Below are 23,511 nucleotides of genomic sequence, written 5' to 3'. Positions count from 1 at the left end.
CTCCTATCCTTTTTTATTTTTATGTATTTTCTTGTTTTGTTCCTCTCTTCAAACTCAAGTTGGTTAGTTTCTATCCTCCTTGAGTTTGCGGGGGGCTGTTAGAATTTATCATAAACCTACCACCACTACCACCTCACCTACTCCACTAAACCTAACCCACTACCACTACCACCTCCACTTTACCTACTCTCCACACTACCACCTCACCTACTCCACTAAACCTAACCCACTACCACTACCACCTCCACTTTACCTACTCTCCACCTACTCCCAAACACACTCCTATATAATAGGAATCCTTGTAATTGTAATTAACAACATATCAATAACATTATATCAATCAATAATACAATTCTCTATTTCTCTTTATACATTAAATTTCTACAGGAATGAACCCACTCCTTTAACCAACTTCATTAAGTGGGTACATTTAAGTCAACAGGTGTGCTTTCTGAACTGACTCAAAGAAATTGTTACATCATCTTTTCATCTACTGACAACTTGCATAAGCTATATAGTCATCTTTATGCTCCTGGTTAGGGGTATATAGGGTGTTTACCTAATCTTTCAAAGACCAGTTGGCAGATTGATTTTTTCAGTCATTTAAAGTTCAGTCTTAAAAAAATGATCTTTTCAGTTCTAAGGCCTCTTTTGTTTTCAGAGACAGGATGGATGGGATTGTTAGTGAGGGGATCAAGTAAAATTGTATTTGTTTGATGATAGTTGTTAGAATGGGGATTGTTAAATTATTTTTATATAAAATAAATTAAGACTAATGATAGAACAAAAAAATAAAAAATAAAAAAAATACAGCCCATGGTTTTTCATAATAGCCCATGGTTTTGAAAAAATAAAAATAAAAATTGCAATTGGGTCGGACAACTGGCCAGACGTCCTCCTCCAAGGACTTTCATAGTCCGAACGAACTCCCAATCCAGACCTCCATTTTGCAAACAAACGTGATATTAATTGAAAAGCTCAGCCCACACTTCTCCTTAAAACCCAAGTATTAAGGAGAGAGAAATTGAAGCCTTATAACCAGCACAGATGGGGCAACTCCAAGCGATGTGGGACAAATTTCAACACACTCTCCTAGACCACAACATACAATAGCCGAACAAACGGCACACCAGTCACAGGCCCAACCAAGCTCTGATATCAAATTAAAAAGCTCTGCCCACACTTCTTAAAACTCATGTATTAAGGAAAGAGAAACAGGAGCCTTATAACCAACACAAATAGGGCAACTCCAGGTGATGTGAGACATATTCCAACAATATTGGTGCTCCTGAATAGAGTAACAAACCAGTCCAGCTCTTCAATTCAAAACACAAACAGGGCCTAAAATGATTGTTTAAGCATTTAGAAAGACAAATGCAAGAACATGAGGAGGTTAGGTATCATTTGGATTTGTCAAAATTTACTCTTAAAAAATGATCCTTTCAACCCTAAGAGGATTGCTTAAGCATTTAAGAAGATGAGGAGGTTAGGTATCATTTGGAATTGTCAAAATATAAAATTTATATCATTTAATTTGTGCATTGTCCTTCTGATATGGCTGTGTTTAACCAGGGTAATGGAAATGTAGCTACATCGCAGTTCTCCAATAAAACCTATTGCTGTTTAAAAAAATAATTAAAGGTAAAAGATCGAATGACTTGCATGCAGATATAAATTTGTGAACGTGTCAAGTAGTTCATGCATCTACACAGCCATTAACAATGTGTCGTCTGCAACAAGCAATCGAAAACAAATTATAAATTGCTTAAGTCCTCACTTTGACTATAGAGCTTTGTGCAATAATGCGGCGATAATCAATCTCACTCCCAATCAGGACATTCTCACACTGCTCCTCCAATTTGGCAACAAATTTGAGAAAGATCTCCCGCTGCATACCATCCTGAACAAGAAAAGAGTTGCAAAACATTAGCTTGATCTAAAAACCTGTAACATTTGAACCATAGAAACTTCACAGCAATTGGATCCCTGAAATCAACTAGCAATTAGATAGAGACATCCAACAAGACTCCACATAGGAATGGGTAAATTTTTAAAAACCCCTTAACTAACTTTTGTGGGGAACTTGGAACTTCTCCTCCTTGCACAAGGATGAAAATTTGTGCAAGGAAAAAGTTAAATACAAGCGGTGAATGGCTGTCGTCAGCTTGTGACGTATGGCGTTGGGTTAAGTCCCACAATAAGCGCAACCCTCGTGTTTTAGTTGCCATCATTGAGTTTGAAACCCAGAACAGACTGCTGGTGAATTGGATTCCATTCCTTAAAAAAGATGATCTACTAGTTTGTTGTCTCAATGGAGGTGAATTGGATTCCAATTTCATTTTTATGTTGGCGAACCCATTCCAAATAATTGCATTTGTATCGGGTTAACTTGGTTGAGTCACATGAACAGAATCTGTAGTTGAAGATAAGAGAATCAATACAAGAAACTGTGATTGAAAAGGTAAAACACTCATGCATTGCATATCACAGTGGGTTGTTTTCATCTTTGATAGTCCAACTGAGATTTTTCTTTTCGTTACTATAAATAATTTAGTTTTTGGATTAAAGTCTGAATTAACTAATGAGCTTGACTTTAGTAACCATAAAATTTGGTTGGTGACTTCTCAATGTTAGTCAAAAGAAACTGAGCTTCAATGGCTAGCTTGTTTGAACGCGAACTCTACCTTAACTAAACAGGTGTTGCTTTGTTCACTGGAATGCAACTTTGTATGCTAGATTGAAACGGTGTTTCAAATACTTTTTTAATTCCAGAAGCTTTAATGTTCAAATGCATTGCTATTTCATTCAAACACGCTGCTTATTATGCGACAAATATGATTTCCAGTGAGTTATCCGTTTGAAAGTGTGTGTACTTTTGAGAGCACTGTGTCAGTTAGTACAGAATCCTAGGGACTTTGTTTCCTATGTTCTTAAGGTTTCCTTTTGCCTGTATATATAGTTGTCTTGATGACTTTTATAAGGATATAGAGACAGATACAAAACTTATGAGCTTTTGATATTGTCCATATTCCCTAGTTCTAGGTGATCTCATTTGGCTAAATGTAAGTGTTGTGATTGATTCCTTGTGTAAGCTCTACATTCATATAGATTTAGGATCACATGCATGCATCTACTGCAAGGTGCTAAAAATCTTGTTCATGTAGATTGGCGCTGTTAGTGGACATCAAAAAAGCTCAAGAGATGATTGGAACAGGCTGGTTGAAAATCAGAACTACAGAACTGCTCATGACCTTTGGGTAAGTCTTGTATTTGATCGTTCTACTAGCGGAGTTTGCATCTGTGGTTATTTTCCCGAGTTTGGGTTTTCAATGTAAATCCTTGTCTCTCTATATTGTGGATGATTGGTTAATAATTGCATCATTATTTCCTGCCTAAACAACTCAGACTTGGATCAAATCATAGGTGAAATTTGAAGTTTTAGCATCCACGGGTTGAAAACTTGGTTTCATAAATCCACGTCAAATTTGCATCTTCCATCTGACTCCATATTATATGAAATATGCTAGCAGCCAAGATGTGCTCACATATATAAACCTGACAACAAATAATAAAGAAATGGCATGGGATAGGAGGTCAAGATTTTTAGGGGAATCCAATTTAACACTTACCTGATTTAATTCCCTTGGTGCTCGGTTACTGGTAGCCACAAGAACAGTTCCAGTGCTCAACAATCTGCTCATAATTCCAGATAAGGCCACAATAGCAAACACATCAACAGTCTGTAGAATTTTTATGTCATAAAATTAGTTGTAGAATCAAGGACAACATGAGTAAATTCTCATCCAAAGTGAAATATGGACAATTGCTAAATTTTTTTATTAAAATAAATAAATAAATAAAATATGACAGGGAGAAAATAGTGTGATTCGACATAAATATGCACCTTTGCAAGCTTAATATCCAAATCTCAACAGTTAGTTGACGTAAAATATCATTAAGAAGTTGATGATTAACAGAATGAATAACTTTGTTAGCCAACAAGGATAAATATTGAAAACAAGTGAACTTTTGCATTAGAAAATATTACTCAACCACGTCTGACATAAGTTGCATAAACATGGATACATAACATTACATGGACACAATGTTATGGAAAATCCTCAAAAGGTAGGACACGAGTCACACGACACAGCAAGGATACAATTACATAAATAACCCCATACATACATCAATTAAATAACTTTGATCAATATTCTAATTCTCATTTCTATATCATGAAGTGAAATATAAAGCTAAATGAATTCATTACTTCATTTCATATAGCATATGTTAATGATCTTTTACACTCCACCTGTATTGTGTTAATGTCCTCTTTTACCCCCAATAAAAGAAGAGGGTTGTGGTAGGTCTACAACCAAAATAAAACTTATAGCCACACCTTTATGAACATGTTTCATGAGAGGGATTAGTCAGAAGGAAAGGGTATATTTGTGATATGTACTAAACTTGTATAACTCCGATGGATTAAGAGAGAGAACCCTAATTTTGGGTCCCTCCTTCTATCTCCTGCATTTCTTTTGTCTTCATTTTCCTATTCTTCTACACCTTTTGTTTCTTCTAGCAATTCTAACTAACTACATGAACAAGGGTTAGTGCTCCCCCAAGCAACGCGCCACAACGGCACTCGGATGTAATGAAAAGTAGGTAGAGTTCCCGTACTTTAATGACATTAGCGGGTGAAGAAGATAATCCAAGTGAGTAGAACACGCTTAGAAACTTGGAACAAAGGAACATTAATTGTAAAGGGATGAAATTAGTAAATGTTATGATTAGGAGGAGAATTATTATTATTTATTTACAAGAAACTAAATAAGTAGAGAGAATTTCTAGAGAGATTAATAGAACATGATAAAAACTTCGGTACACTAAAAAAGAGAAACACAGGAATGGAGTTGGGATAATTTTAGATAATTTTTTTTTTAATTTATTATAAAATAAAAATATATATAAAAAAAAGAAGAAGAAATGTAGAGAATAATATCAGTGAAAAGACAGGTGTGATAGATTCATGACTAGTGTGAAAACAGAAGGAGAAAAACAAGTGAATTTCCAATAATAATAGGTTTGCATCAAGGATCAACACTAACTCCTTACCTTTTTGCATTTTTCATGGATGAACTTACCAGGAACATTCAAGAGGATATCCCATGAAATATGTTATTTGCAGATTAGACAATTTTAGACGACGAAATAAGAGGAGTAAACTACAAGCTTGAATCGTAGGAAAACAGACACTCTAGAATCTAAAGGGTAGGACTAACATTGAATATATGAAGTGCAATATTAGCAAAACAAGAAATAAGGATGAAGGTAAAGTAAAACTTGATGAGCATAAGATATCTAAAATTGATCATTTTCGATATCTTGGATCAAATTATTCATAAAGGTGGAGAGATTAAGGAGGGTTTGGGTCATCGAATTAGGGTGGGATGAATGAAATGGAGAAGTACATCAAGAGCCATGTGATTGTAGAATCCTATAACATTGAACAAAAAATTTTGTAGGACTTCCATAAGACCTTCTATAGTTTATGGTATTGAATGTTGTGTAGTTAAGTAAAAACATATTCAAAAAAATGAGTGTAGTTGAAATGAGAATACTGAGAAGGATGAGCGATGTCGCAAGAAAAGATAAAGTAAGAAATTAACAGATTAAGAAGTTAGAAGTTAGAAGTTGCACCAAATTGAAGATAAGATGAGGAAAACCCGTTTGAGATGGTTTGGTCAAGTACATTGTAGACCAAATAAAGCACTTACAAGGAGAAGTGATTTGATCCATGTGGAGGGTGGAAAACAAAATAGAGAAAGGCCTTCCAGAACTTGGGTTGAGGTTATAAAAAAGAACATGACTATTTTAAACTTAGGCCTCGTTTGGGAACAGGCTATTTTAGTAACTTTTTGGCTTTTTACGAAAAGATGTGCAGAAAAGTAGAGAGGTGATGTGACTAGTTTTAGTTGGCTTTTTGGCTAAAATAGCCACTCCCCAAACGAGGCCTTAGTTAGAGGATATGACAGCTAATAGACCCAATTGGAGGAAATGGATCTATGGGCCATCCCAAGTAATTGAGACAAAGGCTTATTAAGTTAAGTTGTATGTTAATGCTCTTTTAACATATTTTTAAATTCGTAATTGTGTTTCTATCATACATTTTGCCATTGCAATGCTTGACTTTTCATTGCTGTGTACAATGTTAAATGTCAAGTTTTCTTAAAGATAAAGAAATGTTGGATGCTTTGAGTTTTATTGGGAAGTGTTTGAGATGTCTATGAAGAGTGTCTAAATAAATCTAATGTATCTTTGAATTGGGACACATTAATGGAGATGTCAGACAGGTGTCCACGAGCTTCCTCGAGGTGTAGGTGTCAGACACATATGACACAATCACGGAACCTTAGTAGAAGTGTCAGTGCTTCTTACTTTAATACCAAGAACTGGCTGTATGTGATTGTTTATGTGATTGTTTGTGTATGCTAAAACTAAAAAAGGGATATTCCAGAATAGATTTGACTGATAATGTACTAATATAGAAATATACACTTTGTTATTTCACACTATCAATCAAACACATTTAAGACATCAAACATCTCACCTGTATCTCATCAAAGCATAGGATGCTAGCACCTCTTTGATCTGCTTGTCGATCAACAAGGAACTTATCTGCTACAGCAGGAAGTATATTTTTCATCTGTACTTCTTGCTTATATCTTTCTTCTGCATCTATCCATTCCTTAACTTTTATGTCAAAGGGAAGATTCATGATCCAATTAGAAATGCCAGACTGCAAAGACTTCTCCTCAACTTGATTCTTCCATATCTTATGCATATGTTCATGTATTTGAAGCATTGCCTGCCAGTTAAAAAAAAAAACCTTAAAGCAATTATAAATTGTTTTCTTATAAATTTCTCAGGAAGAATAAACAACACTTGAATGATAGGACTACTAATTCTTGCTGAACTTAGTGACAGAGCCAGAATTTTGGCTGATAGGGGCCAATACTAAAGTAAATTATTGAATTGGATCGGTTTGGTACACAAGACTTTAGTTTAAAAAAATTAAAAAAAATCAATTATCAATATTTCAAAACTATTCCATATCATATATGTTATCGCAATAAACCATCATGAAATTGAAGTCTAGTCTATGGAACTCTCAACCAATGAGAAATGAAATGACAATAAAATACACATAATAAAAGGAAATGCTTTCTAAAATTTATTTTGCGAAGAAAATAAGAAGTCATTTTATGTCAATGACATGTTGAGTTTGTTGGAAGTAGAATGGTAAAAAAAAAAAAAAAAATTAACCTAATAATTCAAACTATCTATCCATTATTTAACAAAATCTCGATGATTTTAACATCTCAAATAACAAAAGAAGAAGTCCTATTTTATTTGAGAAGACATCAAATAAAATAAAAAATGTTTATTATATGTATATCAAATATATGATAAACAAGGAAGCACGGGTGTGGGTACGAGTACGGTATGGGTGCGGGTATGCCGATTTGGCAAAACTCAAAAAAAGTATGATACGGTTACGGCTGCGGTACGCCGATATATATATATATATATATATATTTTTTTTTATATAATTATGGTTAAAGGATCCAACCTACAAATTAAAATTAAATATTAAAACTAAAAAGAGAACTACTCATTTTCCTATAATTTAAAACCATTAAGAGTTGAAAATAATATTTGTGAAATCTCTCACTTTGACATGTTATGCACTGTGAATTTGTTATCATAATTTATTTTTAAAATCTTTCCTTTTGCTCATCAATTTGCTATTTTAATAGGGTGAGACCAAAGAAATAACAAGAGACCAAAGAAAGATTTAAAGTTAATTGCCAACAGTAAAGGAAAAAAAATTCTCAATTGAGGCAAGTTGTCAATTGCAATTTGCATAATACATAAAATTGCATCATTCCCAACCACTACTAATCAATTAATACCGTATCAATTTTTAATGTTTTGTGCATAAACTTTAAAAGTTTGTTATGATTAAAGATTTTATAAAGAAATTCTGGGAGGATTTGAAGCAAAGTATAATGCATCAGTGTCTTAAAAAGAGCGCTTAGGCGCATAAAATTGCATCATTCCCAACCACTACTAATCAACTAATACCGTATCAATTTTTAATGTTTTGTGCATAAACTTTAAAAGTTTGTTATGATTAAAGATTTTATAAAGAAATTCTGGGAGGATTTGAAGCAAAGTATAATGCATCAGTGTTTTAAAAAGAGTGCTTAGGCGCGCGCCTAAGCCGAAGGCGAGATGAAGCGCAACATTGCGCCTCAAGCATGGCGAGGCGAGGCGAGGCGACATGGGCGAGGCGCAGCTTAGGCGACGAAGCGCGCGCTTTATTATAAAGCTCGAGGCGTGCGCTTCATGAGCTTCAAATGTTTTTCACTCCAGCAGCCCCCATTTGTTTACTGTGTGGATACCCACATGGGATAACATCTCATTTACATTATAAAATGATACAAACGTGGGTCAATAGAGCAACAACATTTAAAAAAGCCCTAGTGGAGAAGAAGAAAAAGAAGCAGCGACGTGAAGAAGAGTATACCACACGCCAAATACACAAGTTCTCTTCTCCTCTCTCTCTTCTCCTCTTCTCTCTTCTCTGGTTCTCTTCTCTTCTGCTTCAACTATTCTTCTCTTCTCCTCTTCTCCTCTTCTTCTCTTCTCTCTCTTCTGGTTCTGTTATACCCTGTTTTTTTTTTTTTTTTTCTTCTTTCTTTCTTCTGGTTCGATTCTTCTCCTCTTCTCCTCTGGTTCGATTCTTCTCCCCCTCCTCTTCTTCTCTTCTTCTCTTCTCTACCTCTGTTATACTCTGTTTTTTTTTTTTTTTCTTCTGGTTTGATTCTTCTCCTCTTCTCCTCTGGTTCGATTCTTCTTCTCTTCTCCTCTTCTTCTCTTCTTCTCTTCTCTAGTTCACTTATCTGCCTCTGTTTTTTTTTTGTTTTTTTTAGCTTCGTTCTTGTCTTCTGCCTTGACTGTTCTGCTTCTCTTCTTCTCTTCTCTCTCAAAAACGTCTCAATGATTTGGTGTTTGTGAAGTATAATAGAGCATTGAGCGTCGATACATGAAACGTGCCAATATTGATCCCATCTCTTTGAAAGATATTGATGAGAGCAATGAATGGTTGATTGGGAGGATGGAGAATGAGCTTGTGTTTGATGATGATTCTTTGGGGTGGGATGATGTTGCTATAGCTGCTGGAGTTGAGGAGAGTAACCAAAGAACTAGATCAAGCACAACTAGGTGCTGGAAATTTGTGTTAATGCATATAATAAGATAGTGGCATATGATAATGGTGTTGGTGGTAGATAGTGGCATGTATAGAATATGATAGTGGTGTTGGTGGTAGATAGTGGCATGTATAGAATATGATAGTGGTGTTGGTGGTAGATAGTGGCATGTATAGAATATGATAGTGGTAGATAGTGGTAATATATAATATGTAAGTGGCATATAATGGGTTATAATGATGTTTGTAATATCTCCTATATAAGGAGTGTCATTTGGTCTTGTAAAATAAGAAGTTTTGAATATAACAGAAATATATTCCTTCTTCCTCATATTTTTGGAGTTCTTCTTCCTCATATTTTCTAAGTTGGTATCAGAGCTACAAAAAACACAGCAGCCCTAAAACCGTCATAGCCATGTCGAAAACACTTCAACCCCTGCCGCTGCCATTCCGGTGAAAACGTCCAACTCTCACTCTGTCCAAATCACCACCATCCGCCTAAATGGTGATAATTTTCTCCGCTGGTCACAATCTATCCGGATGTATATCCGTGGGCAAGAAAAGATCGGTTACATCACTGGTGACAAGAAGGCTCCTGCTGTTAATGATCCGCTGTTCGACAGTTGGGACGCTGAAAACTCCATGGTTATGACATGGTTGGTCAATTCCATGGAGGAGGATATAAGCTCTAATTACATGTGCTATCCTACTGCACAAGAATTGTGGGATAATGTTAGTCAGATGTATTCTGACCTAGGAAATCAATCTCAAGTTTTCGAATTAACTTTGAAGTTGGGAGAGATTCGTCAAGGAGATGATTCCGTCACCAAATATTTCAATTCGTTGAAAAGGTTGTGGCAGGATCTTGACATCTTCAACACATACGAATGGAAATCGGTTGACGACTGCAACCACCACAAGAAAACTGTGGAAGACAGCCGTATTTACAAGTTTCTTGCCGGCCTCAACATTGAGTTCGATGAAGTGCGAGGAAGAATTATTGGCAGACCTCCTCTCCCATCCATTGGCGAAGTATTTGCCGAAGTCAGAAGGGAAGAGAGCCGAAGGAGCGTCATGCTTAAGAAAAAAGGTACTGGTGAATCAATTGAAATTTCTGCTTTAATTAGCGATGCTGCGGCCAACAAGGCTGCAAATTACCAGCGCAGGTTTGATGATAAGCCACGGGTCTGGTGTGATTTTTGCAACAAGCCTCGCCATACACGCGAAACGTGTTGGAAGATCCATGGCAAACCTGTCAACTGGAAAAGCAGCAAACAAGGAGAGAAGAATCGTGGCTTTCCTACCGCTAATGAAGCCGATTCAGGTCCCTTCAACAAAGAGCAGATTGATCAACTCTTAAAGCTGATAAAATCCAACTCCTCATCCGGTACTCCTAGTGTTTTGTTGGCACAAACAGGTAGAAATCCTAAAGCCTTCTCTTGCCTAAACTTCTCTCCGTGGATCATAGATTCCGGTGCCTCCGATCACATGACTAGTTTTTCCCATTTATTTAGTACCTATTTCCCTTGTTCTGGTCATGACAAAATCAGAATAGCCGATGGTAGTTTTTCACCTATTGCAGGAAAAGGATTTATTAAACTAACTGAGAAAATTAATCTCAATGCTGTTCTTCACGTCCCCAACTTAGCCTGTAACCTTTTGTCTGTCAGTAAACTATCTAAGGATTCTAATTGTCGTGTTACATTTTTTGAATCCCATTGTGAATTTCAGGACCAGAACTCGGGGATGATGATTGGGCGTGCTAGGATGCTTAAAGGTCTTTACTACTTTGATGAAGTACCTGTTAGTAATAAAAAAGCTCAGAGCTTTAATAGTACTAGTTCAATCTCTGTTCGAGAAAAAATAATGCTATGGCACTATAGGCTAGGACATCCTAGTTTTCTTTATCTGAAACATTTATTTCCAGAATTATTTAAAGGGATTGATTGTTCTTCTTTTCATTGTGAAAGTTGCATTTTTGCAAAATTTCATCGCTCTACTTATTTGCCAAAACCTTACCAGGCTTCCAAACCTTTTTATTTGATTCATAGTGATGTTTGGGGCCCTTCTAAAATCACTACTCTTTCTGGTAAAAGATGGTTTGTTACATTTATTGATGACCATACCCGCTTATGTTGGATTTATTTGATGAATAAAAAATCTGACGTGAAAAATTTATTCACAAATTTTTACAATATGATTGAAAACCAATTTCAAACCAAAATTGGTATTTTACATTCTGATAATGGAACAGAATATTTCAATGAGCAGTTGGGTGAGTTTTTGGAAAAAAAATGGGATTTTTCATCAATCTACATGTCGGGATACCCCTCAACAAAATGGCATTGCAGAACGAAAAAATAAACATCTACTTGAAGTAGCACGTGCTATAATGTTTTACATGCATGTTCCTAAATATTTATGGGGTGAAGCAATTTTAACAGCCTCTTATTTGATAAACAGGATGCCTACAAAGGTGTTAACATACAAAACACCTTTCGATTGTCTCAAAACTTTTTTTCCTGACACGAGGTTGTTTTCTGATTTACCCGCCAAAGTTTTTGGATGTACTGCCTATGTTCATGTTCCTAGTCAATTTCGTTCAAAACTTGACCCCCGTGCTATAAAATGTGTTTTTTTGGGTTATTCCTCAAACAAAAAGGGGTATAAGTGTTTCGATCCTCAAACCAAGAAATTTCATGTGAGTATGGATGTGTCATTTGTGGAAACAAAATCCTATTTCCCCAACACTTCTCTTCAGGGGGAGACAAGTGGAGTAGAAGACCGTTTTTGGGATATTTCTATCCCGCTCCCCAATGTCATTTATCCTACACAAAAACCACATCTGTCTGATAATGATCACTTAGGAGAACCAAGTTCTATGGTGCCTAGTCAAGAAGATTCTTGTTTAGGGGGAGAAGTACTACAAAATGATCTAAATCCTGAGCTTCAGGTTTATACTAGGAAGCGATTTCATCTGAAGAATAATGACCCGAATGTCCACCCGAGTTCTGGCATCGAAATTTTAGGTAATCCTATTCCTTCTATTTCCGACCTTGATGTTCCTATAGCAATAAGGAAAGGTGTCCGAAATTGCATTAAACATCCTATTGCAAATTACCTCTCCTATCAAAGACTGTCTAAAAACCATAGAGCTTTCACATCTAGGATTTCACACTTGTTTGTTCCAAGGAATATACAGGAAGCATTGGATGATCCGAATTGGAAATTAGCAGTCATGGAGGAGATGAATGCTTTAAGGAGAAGTGGTACTTGGGAGATAGTTGATCTACCCAAAGACAAGAAAACAGTTGGGTGTAAATGGGTGTTTACGATAAAATGTAACGCAGATGGAAGCGTTGAGAGATACAAGGCGAGACTGGTGGCTAAAGGCTTCACTCAAACTTATGGGATCGACTATCAGGAGACGTTTGCTCCTGTTGCTAAAATAAATTCCATCCGAGTGCTGTTATCTCTTGCAGTAAATTCAGATTGGCCTCTACATCAACTTGACATTAAAAATGCATTTCTCAATGGTGATCTTGAAGAGGAGGTGTTCATGAGCCTACCGCCGGGATTTGAGCAGAGACTTGGAAGCGACAGAGTATGCAGATTGAACAAGTCATTATACGGACTCAAACAATCACCAAGAGCGTGGTTTGAACGCTTTGGGAAGGCAGTTATCAGTTGTGGCTTCTCGCAGAGTCAAGCAGATCACACAATATTTTATAAACATTCAAAAAACAGTAAAATTGCAATTTTGATTGTTTATGTTGATGACATCATTTTAACTGGTAATGATGAAGCAGAGTTAGCAGCCCTCAAAGAGAAACTCGCAAAAGAATTTCACATTAAGGATCTGGGAGCCCTCAAGTATTTCCTCGGAATGGAATTTGCAAGATCCAAGGAAGGTATATTCGTTAATCAGAGAAAATATGTTCTTGATCTCCTTGGAGAAACAGGTATGCTTGGTTGTAAGATGGTGGAGACTCCGATCGAGCCTAACTTGAAGTTACAAGCTGCTAAGGCTGAAGAAGTCAAAGAGAGGGAACAATATCAGCGACTTGTCGGGAAATTGATTTACTTGTCTCATACGCGGCCTGATATTGCCTTTGCAGTCAGCATGGTAAGTCAGTTCATGCACTCACCAGGGGCAGAGCACTTTGAGGCCGTTTATAAGATCTTAAGATATTTGAAAGGAACTCCAGGGAGAGGCTTACTGTTCAAGAAACATGGACATCTTCAAGTTGAAGTATACACAGATGCAGACTGGGCAGGAAGTGTTACAGACAGGAGATCAACATCCGGATACTGCTCCTTTGTAGGTGGGAACCTAGTTACATGGCGGAGTAAAAAACAGAATGTGGTAGCTAGAAGTAGTGCAGAAGCAGAGTTCAGAGCTGTTGCCCATGGAATCTGTGAAGTAATGTGGATTAAAAGAATTCTTGAAGAATTAAAGCTTTCTCACCCGACACCTATGAAGGTCTATTGTGACAACAAAGCAGCTATATCTATAGCTCATAATCCAGTTCTACATGATCGCACAAAACATATAGAAGTGGATAAACATTTCATCAAGGAGAAAATCAATGCTGGCATAATCTGTATGACCTACCTTCCAACAGGTGAACAATTAGCTGATGTGCTTACGAAGGGACTACACAAGAAGCAATTTGATAAGCTGACTAGCAAGCTGGCTATGGAAGATATCTTCAAACCAGCTTGAGGGGGAGTGCTGGAAATTTGTGTTAATGCATATAATAAGATAGTGGCATATGATAGTGGTGTTGGTGGTAGATAGTGGCATGTATAGAATATGATAGTGGTGTTGGTGGTAGATAGTGGCATGTATAGAATATGATAGTGGTAGATAGTGGTAATATATAATATGTAAGTGGCATATAATGGGTTATAATGATGTTTGTAATATCTCCTATATAAGGAGTGTCATTTGGTCTTGTAAAATAAGAAGTTTTGAATATAACAGAAATATATTCCTTCTTCCTCATATTTTTGGAGTTCTTCTTCCTCATATTTTCTAAGTCTAGGACAACACACCAACAACTTGTAGATGAAGAAGATGAATGGGACGATGAAGATGAAGATGAAGATGAGGCTGAAGAGGAGGATGTGGATGGATACAAATCCAATGATGATGATGATGGAGGAGATGAAGTTCTTCATGCCGATGATGATGTCTATTAAGTTTTGAGTACAATTATGCAACTATAGGACTTATATATTTTAATTTCCTTTTTGAACCACAAGTTAGAAGCTTAGTTGCATTGAATTATGTGGATGATGATTTTAGTACATAAGGTTTTTGGTGGATGCGAATGTCATACTTTATGCCTTTTGTTGGATATTATACTTTTTAATATACTACATATATTTGTTATGTTAAAAATTTTGCCTATTTTATAATTTTGCATTGCTTTTATTATGTGCGCCTCGCTTTGGTGAGGCGCGCGCCTCGCCAAAGCGCTTAGGCTACAGGAGACCTCATCGCCTCGGTGCGCCTGGAGCCTTTTAAAACACTGTAATGCATAGTCATACACAGAACTGCCCTTTATAGGCCTTGTTATTTTTTTTGTTCAAATTGCTTTTTAAAAACATCAAAATCATTTGCTGATATAGTTACACAATTCATACAAATAGACAGGACAGCAGAGAAACATCAAAATTGCTGATCTGTAAGGGCACCAAAAAAAAAAATACTGATCTGCAAGGGCAAAAAAAAAAAAAAAGGCCCCGGCATACCCATAGCGTACCCACGCCGTACCCGAATGAACCAAACGTACCGAACCCCCTTTTGTCGTACCCGGTACGCGTGTAGCCGTACCGGTACACGTACCCGTACCCGATAAGTACCCGGTACTCATACAGCACTATTTTTGGAGTACCCGTGCTTCATAGATGATAAATAAATGAATTTTATAGCAAAATAAAATTTGAATGGGTAAATTCTAGGGGTTTTGCTGAGAAGATAAAAAGGATGGGTTTCAAACAAAAGGATCCAAATACTCTTCAATACATGATTGGAATGCAGATATCCATTTCAAGATCAATGGCTATGAAATAGCCAAATCAACATATCTTTATTTCAAATTCGAAAACACTAAATGAAAATTTTAAAATTCCAATTCACTTAACAATTATAGACCATTGATTTTGCGTTTTACTAATGTGTCACAACTTCATGTATTAGAATGGAGATTTTCAACCATGTAATAGAAAGAATCCAAATCCCAAACAAATTTAGAGATGCATATATAATTTTTTAAGCACAAGTTAAATTATATTTTCAAAATTTTAGATAGAAAAAAATTTTGAGGGGCATATACAGTCCTACTGGTACACGTACTAGTACCAGGTTAGTACTCAATTCTCATACAGAAACATTTTTGGAGTACCCATACTTTCATTGACGAGTCGTTCACAACTTTCCTCTACTTTCTTTTCCCCTCTTTGATGAATGAACATAATGATATGAACAAATTCACTAATAAACAAAATAAAGCACATCAAATTCACAATTGATTTACAAAGAAATCTTGATCAACATGATGTTTACCCTTCTATTAATTTGACGTAGCTATAGAAGGAATAGTTTCATTTTTTGATGCAGGTTTCATGACAGCTCACACATGGCAACTAGGTAGAATAGTCCATCTAATTTTACTCTTTTTTTCCCCAAAAAGCAATTTGCCACTCATCATTTCCTAACCTCCTTAGAGTCAGATCTACTTTATTCAAATTAGGTTGAACTCGGGGTGCAACTTGGCAACTCAGCCTGAGCCCAACCTAAAATTTTCTAGGACTTAGGTAATATATTTTTGAATTTGGTGCGGGTTTGGACAAAAATTCAGAAATCTGATTTAAATTGGGGCAGGCTTGGGCAGAGAAAACAAACAACCAAAGTTTAGTTGCACGAAGCGAGAGCAGAAACAGGAACGGGAACGAGAGCAGGAGCGTGGAATCGTAGACATTTCAAGAATCGTTGGTTGGGAGCATTTGTGTATATTTTAAATAATATATAAAAATATATTGTAAGATTTTTTTTTTTCCTCTAATGATAATGGAAATATATATGTTATAAATAATTAAAAGAAGTACAAAAAATCATATGTTAAAATATTCTAATATATACTTTTATCTTAGAATTTTTTTTCATTTATTCTAAAATATTTTTATTACTTTTTTATCTATTCATTCTAAAATTATTTATTTTCTTTAAAAAATAAAATAAAAGAAGAGAGACAGACAGAGAGAGAGAGAGAGGAGGAGAGAGATGGATAGAAGAAGAGGAAAGAGAGAGACGACAAAGACAGAGAGAAGAGGAGGAGGAGATCAATCCATCTCAACAGGAGACGAGATCAAGAGACGAATCGAGAGAGAGAGAGACGACGACGACGAGATCAAGAGAAGACACAATCAATAAAGAGATTGAGGTTGAGAGTGAGGATGACAAATCTAGATCAGTTCCTTCTCTTCTCAGATTCGCATTTCTCTAGCATCAGACTCGCGATTCTTCTCCAATTATTCCTCAGAAGCGCATAAGCACACTTCTTTGGTTGATTCGTGAGCAACTTCAACGATTCCAGCTACTAAGAACCAAAACTCGAATTGTATATATAAATATATAAAAATATTAGATATACATATAAATTATTAGCTGTTGGAATGTCAAAAAAATGGAAAGTATAAAAGTAATTTCAAACTCATGAAAGTACAAGTGATTTATGTACTAGATTTGTGCAAATGAGTGTTGTACTTTCATGAGTTTGCAATTATTTTCCTACTTCCCACTTTTTTTTATATTTCTCCTATATTATATACACAGGTAACACAACATATCCCTTTTTTTTTTCACACTTAGAAATTACACAAAGATCACTACAACGGTGCATCGGTTCCTCAAATTTACATCACTCTCACACTACGTTACATGGACTTAGGTGCGGTTGCGTATCTAGGGGTCAAACATTTCAAAACATAAAATTGAAGATACATGGATATAGATCCAAATTTGGATACGGATTCAGAGATACGTTAAATAGTTATTTTTTAAATATATTTATTATATGCTATGAAGCACGGACACGGACACGGACACGCATACGGACACGGACACGGGACACAGCAATTTCTAAAAAATAGGGACACGGACACGGCAGGGGACACGGCAAATTTTTTAATTTTTTTATAAATATTTTTATTTTAATACATATTAATTATTTTATTTATTTATTATATTTTTTAAATAATTAATTTTTTTATTTTATTTTACATACCCGTGTTTATTTTTTATTTATTAATATGTATGAGTATATATTATCTTACAATATGTATTATATATTATCTTATAAATATATTATATTTTATATAATAACTATTATATAATATATAATAATAATAGTTAACTAAACCCTCAGAATAGTTAACTATAATAGTTAATAATAATAGTTAACTATTATATAATATATATAATAATATATAATAATATGTATGAGTATATAATAATAATAATAATAATAATAATAATAATAATAATAATAACTATTATATAATAAGTGAACCCTCAGAACGGCAGAAGCAAGAGAGGGAGAGAAGGAGAGAGAGAGAGGGAGACAGGTCAAGGTCAAGGTCGCGATCGCGATTGCGATCGCGATCGAGAGAGAGAGAGAGAGATTGTGAAGGTGAGAGAGAGAGACAGATCGCGATCGTCTGGGGCTTGGAGCTTCGATGGAGCTTCGACCTTCTGATGGAGCTTGGAGCTTGGAGCTTCGACCTTCTGATGGAGCTTGGAGCTTCGATCTTCGATCTTCGACTGGATTCATGGAGCTTCGATCTTCACAGGTTTGTCGCTCTTCACTCTCTTCCTTCACACTCTCTCCTTTATCTCTCCCTCTTTGCCGTGTCTCACGCCGTGTCCAGATCTGGACACGCGTGTCCCCTACAAGAAAAACAATTAAATTAAAGGGACACGGCAGATGGCGTGTCCCGTACGTGTCCCCGGCGTGTCCCCGTGTCTGACACCGCCACGGCACTGATTTTGCCGTGTCTATGCTTCATAGATTATATGAAGATGAGTTATAGAAAGTTAAGAAATAATTGATTCTGTTAAAAAATAACAAATAAAAATTATATTAGACATAAAATAAATTATATTATATATGACAAAATAAATAGTTTTTTATTTAAGCATAAAAATTATATTATTTGTGATATATTATATATGATAAAATAGATTATATAAAATAAGTTATATTAAAAAGAAGAGAGAGAGAGAGAGAGAGAGAGAGAGAGAGAGCGAAGAAAATACAGAGGAGAGAGAGATGAAGACATCGAGAGTGAGAGACGAAGAGAGAGAAGAAGATAAATCAAGATTCGAGAGTAAGAGAAGAAGAGATCGAGGGAGAGAGAGAGAGAGAGACAGAGAGAGAGATCGAAGAAGATGAAGATCGCACCTGAGATGAAGATCGAAGCCCTAATCTCCATTTTCGTAGCTCTAATCGCAGGTATACCATCTTTCTTCTTCGCATGTCGTATCCACTTTCTCCATGTCATATCCCAACCGAATTCCATACCCGTACCCGTGTCGTGTCAACACAAGTACTTTGCCAAAACTAACAAGTCCATATAATGTAGCTCTCACATCATATAAATTATTAGTTTTAATATTATTAATGATTTTACCCCCCAAAAAAAATTTAGTAGAATATAATTACTCCCTCCGTCCCAAAATAATGGTCCCTTTTGGGGAATCCAACTTTTTTTGGTAGTACAATTATTGCATTTGAAAAAAGTTAATTTTCCAAAATTATCCTTTTGATAGTACATTTTTTGGGAATATCAATGTCATAATTGTACTTTTTATATTGTTTATTAATTTAAAAGAAGGATAAAATAGGAAATTTGTATTATTTTTGTACTTGATTTTTGAAGAGGGACTAATATTTTGGGACAATGAAAAATGGAATAAGAGACTAATATTTTGGGACGGAGGGAGTATAACAAATTAATCAACTTAGTTGAAAAAAATAAATAAAAAACAAATTTATGGGCAACTCGGCCTAACTCGGTTCTAGCTTGGGCAAACAACCTCAGGTTGCAATTCGGGCTTGGGCAACTCTCAGCACAACTCGGGTTGGGCCTAGACAACATCTCAACCATCCCGAGTTGCACCCCTAAGTTGAACTAAATACTACAAGCTTATATCTTCTTAAACTTTAATAGATAAATGAGAAGGGATTATCTAATGTGTAGAAAAAATGAAAATTTATTTCTGACTTCATCAATCTTTTGCTCTTAATAAACCCAAAGTGGATCAAAAATTGTCCCTCTAATTTTCTAGATGACCCCTAGTTGTCGACCACCATAACAGTATGACATACATTGTTTGGTCCGATCTTTGCTAATCTAAGCTTTTTGGTTAAAAAGTTGTCTAACATGGTATCTGATTTTCGGTACCAAAGGTAGGACGTGTATGTATCTATTCTCCATTATGTTCATAGTTTGTTATCATACAACTTTGTTTCCATATTAAAAGATTGTGTAGTCAATCTCTCTATGTATGAGAGAGGAAATCGGAAGAAGGGTGTGAAAACTTGATACTTGTTTGAGAGATTCCAAAATAGCCAAATCGTTTGGGGCAACTGGGCATCGAACAGCCATAAAGACATCAGTACCCTAGCACGGTATGTTTCCTGAACACCATTCTTACATTAGCAACAAAATGGCTTCAATCCCTGTGTTATCTACAAACCACGCAAGCAACTTTCATAGTTGTCACTTGTCAGAAATTGAAAGCTGAAAGACATCATTCTCCTTTCACTTTTCATATGCACCCCCTTCTGCTCTTTGCATAAGGACTAAGGACTTATCGCTTTTAGAGTAGCTATTTTGAGGAATATAAGGTGAGCGTTGAAAACCCTAGCAGCCAAATCCCAAATTTACATGAACACTAATGACAAGATCAGGTGTAAAGATAGAGAGAGGTAACCAGTGCTGTAAGATAGATAGGGGCAAGATTTTAAGATGAAAAAAAAAAGAAAGAAAAAAAAAGACAAACGAAAAAAAAGAGGCTTTCAGCAATTAGCACAATAATCCAAATCTAAATAACCTTTCCTAAAGCAGGCTAAATATGCAAAGAATGCAAGCATATAATTAATACAGCCTACAGATTAGGGATGAAGGTGTTTGATTAGATGAATTCTAATCTGTAATTGTAAGCGGCAAATCAAGAACACAAAGCTTTGTGTGAGAAGCTAGAGAGGTCTTTTTACTAGCAAAAGTGAGTGTGTTTTCTTCAAACGTCATATAAAAGTTGAGGATCCAAGTGTCTAAACTTAGTATGGGAGTTGGACACATACCCACACCTTTACCCATGTCATATCCGATGGACAAGAGTACACTGAGGTAAGTAGAATAGTCCACATAACACAGGGTGCATGGACAAGAGTACAAGTAATGGAGTGTACCCCTCATCTAGCCTCACACACAGAGAGTAGCCATGCCAAAATTGTTGAATTGGGGATGCATACAGAAAATAAGAATGACAACAAATGTTCTATTTAAAGAAGCCAAGGAATATATTTTCAAAAGGAAAACAGTGATCATATTACAAATCAGATATCAGGAACATCCACAGAACATAATCAAACACTCACCTCATGAAAGTGAAACCTTCTTCGATGTTTAACAATTCCTTCAGTGGCACTATAAAACATATCCATGAGCATCGTCTTCCCTACACAGTGCACAAAATTGTCTTCACTTATATATAATGAGATAACATCATAAATAGCAACAAATCTTCTGTCTGAGGGAGACGCTAACCAAACAAATGAAACATTCGTGTAATAAACAAAGCACATTCTTTGGAAAATCAATAGACCATTTGCATATATTTTCTTGACAGCTTAGCATAAATTATAAATATAGTTCAGCAACGTACCAGTTCCCACATTTCCATACAGATATAGTCCTTTTGGGGCTGGAGGAGCGGTTGGACGGCGACCAACTAGTGAATTCAATTTCCTCTCACGATTAAGATATGAAACCCACTTCCCCACTCCTGGTTCTACATTATCAGGTTTTCTACTGTGGTGAAAGGGAAAAAATCAGTAAAGAGAATAACTAACAAGAATACCCTGTTAAGAAAAGCAAATTATGATTACTAAAAGCAACATGAACATGCAAAAATGTTATCCACCAAGGATCAAAATTTCGCTTGAGTGCATTGTTTTAGTTAGCTTGGAAACAGAAACGTTCCAGAAACATAAGGGAAATGATAGGGGTGGGGGGTTAAAACTAAAACATACATAAATGTTAGTAAATTCTCTATAATTAAATATTTGAACGTATAGATGTCTATAAATATTAGAAGCTCATAAACCAAAGGTTTAAAGGTTCAGTTGCCTAGTCGGGAAAGAGGTTTCATTATAAGAAAAAACAAAATTCTAGTAATAGTAGGGATGAAAAAAATAACTTAATCATATGCTTGTCTTATCTTCTCCTCTCTGTCTCTGTCTCTCTTCTCTTATCTAGGTCCTCAAACTCTCTAATAAATTTAATATTTTTCTTTATTCTCAATTTTTTTCTATTTTGTGCTTAGGTATTACTTTATTTTAGATAACACACATAAAAAGTTCATTAAGATCCCGAAAATAGTATCATTTATGGTCAATTTCCCAACAATGGCATCAGAGAAACACATTTAGGTTAAAATTTAACTTCTTGAACAGTGAAATATAGATATTATATAGATCATCTTAAAGATTGATATAGTGTATTGTGGCTTCACATATATTCAAAAATATTTGTTGAACCAAAACTAACAGGATGCTAGAACTTGCTAACAGTAACAAAAACATTTATGCCCCGGACATTTTCTTTCTTTTTTTGAGGGTAGTAAGAATACTCTGGACCAAGCCTATAAAAATGATGATAATAATAATTATGAAGCTCTTGGTCAGCACATAAAAAAATATTATACCAAGCAGCGCTTTTTAGTCAGTTTCTAAGTCCAAAAATTATTTTAACAAGAAAATGTTGAAACATGTGCCTCACCGAACTACCCATCTCTCAACAAGTCTATTTCGATGCTTATTTACTGATGTCCATATACCGTCCTGCTGTTTTGCCTCAGCTTCCTCCATCAAAAGCCTGCGCCGTTCATTCTCCCTCTCTTTCTCCCACCTGGCTAGGTTTACCTGTAAAATTTACAAAAAAATGCACATCACAAGGAAACCCTTATTTTGGGATTATCTTGGTTACACAAAGAGCACAAGATATTTATTCACACATGGTATTCCTCCATATCTTTTTCATATTGCTCTAACCTCCCGAGCAGGTTTTCCAGCTCTAGAGCCACCTTTTCCTGATAAGGATCATTTTGTAGCTTCCCTTGCTCAACAAGAGCTCTATACTGTGTAAGTGGTCCTGAAGGAGAAAATTTTACATAAGCATTTAAAGCCATCAGCAAGGAAAGATCATCAAGAAATTTACTAATTAAAAGCTTGTGCATCATGACAATTATCTAAAGGTCATTGGCTCAAACAGAGCACAGCCTATGCATTATGGATAGAAAAAACTGCATTCATCTGCCGTAGTGGTCTACACCCCAACCAAGAAAGTAGTTGATCAGGTTGATTTTTAGTTATTCCTTATGATGGATGGATACTTCAACAAAAATGCCTACGGGTACTAGTAATTTGCATAACACTTTTGCATACGTATCAAGTACACTTGCCCAAATTTTTTCATCTTTATTTTTGCCGTACCCCAGATACCTAGTATATACCCCAAGTTGTACCTTAGCCGGAATAGTTATTCTTCTATACACAGATGAAGTTAATTTCATTGAGCCTTTTTTATGCATAACATGATTTTAAAATTAAGCTGTTGTTTATAAGTTATTTAATATAATGACATTTAATTTTATTTTATAGATTAATTTTTTTTGGCATTAAATAGGTTGAATTTTAACAACTAAACCATTCAACTAAATTTAGCATTACTAGCTTGTTTGGTTCTGATTTTCATAAAACAGTTTTCAAAAAATTTTACTTTTTTATTTTTCGTATTTTAATGTTTTCAATGAATTTTTTTTATTATTTTAAGCAATTTTTTTTAATTTTTAGACACACATAACATAAATACACTTAAAAGTATAATATTTGTGAAAAAAATATTAAAAAATACACTAAATACCAAAAAATACAAAAAAA

At 35.3% G+C, this 23,511-nt stretch overlaps 1 protein-coding gene across 6 annotated transcripts in view; it reads right to left on the bottom strand.

Annotated features, from left to right (window-relative positions):
- Positions 1–23,511, bottom strand: part of LOC114272101 (AFG1-like ATPase family protein) — a 42,536-nt gene that overhangs the window by 17,757 nt on the left and 1,268 nt on the right. For 2 of the 6 annotated variants that reach the window (XM_082894627.1, XM_082894629.1), the window contains exons 2-8: positions 22,587–22,723; positions 22,352–22,494; positions 21,237–21,382; positions 20,950–21,029; positions 6,611–6,868; positions 3,630–3,740; positions 1,778–1,900 (exon numbers count right to left, since the gene is read on the bottom strand). In XM_082894627.1, coding sequence (XP_082750753.1) covers positions 1,778–1,900; positions 3,630–3,740; positions 6,611–6,868; positions 20,950–21,029; positions 21,237–21,382; positions 22,352–22,494; positions 22,587–22,723 — 998 coding nt within the window. The remainder of the gene's footprint in view (positions 1–1,777; positions 1,901–3,629; positions 3,741–6,610; positions 6,869–20,949; positions 21,030–21,236; positions 21,383–22,351; positions 22,495–22,586; positions 22,724–23,511) is intronic. The other 4 variants (XM_082894628.1, XM_082894630.1, XM_082894631.1 and 1 more) reach the window with 3 other exon arrangements.

The sequence above is a fragment of the Camellia sinensis genome, chromosome 11 (genome assembly GCF_055761805.1).
Source record: "Camellia sinensis isolate YWXY chromosome 11, ASM5576180v1, whole genome shotgun sequence".
NCBI classification, from domain to species: Eukaryota; Viridiplantae; Streptophyta; class Magnoliopsida; order Ericales; family Theaceae; genus Camellia; species Camellia sinensis.
Note: the sequence above shows the minus strand (reverse complement) of the source record. Positions and strands in the feature narration are given on the sequence as shown.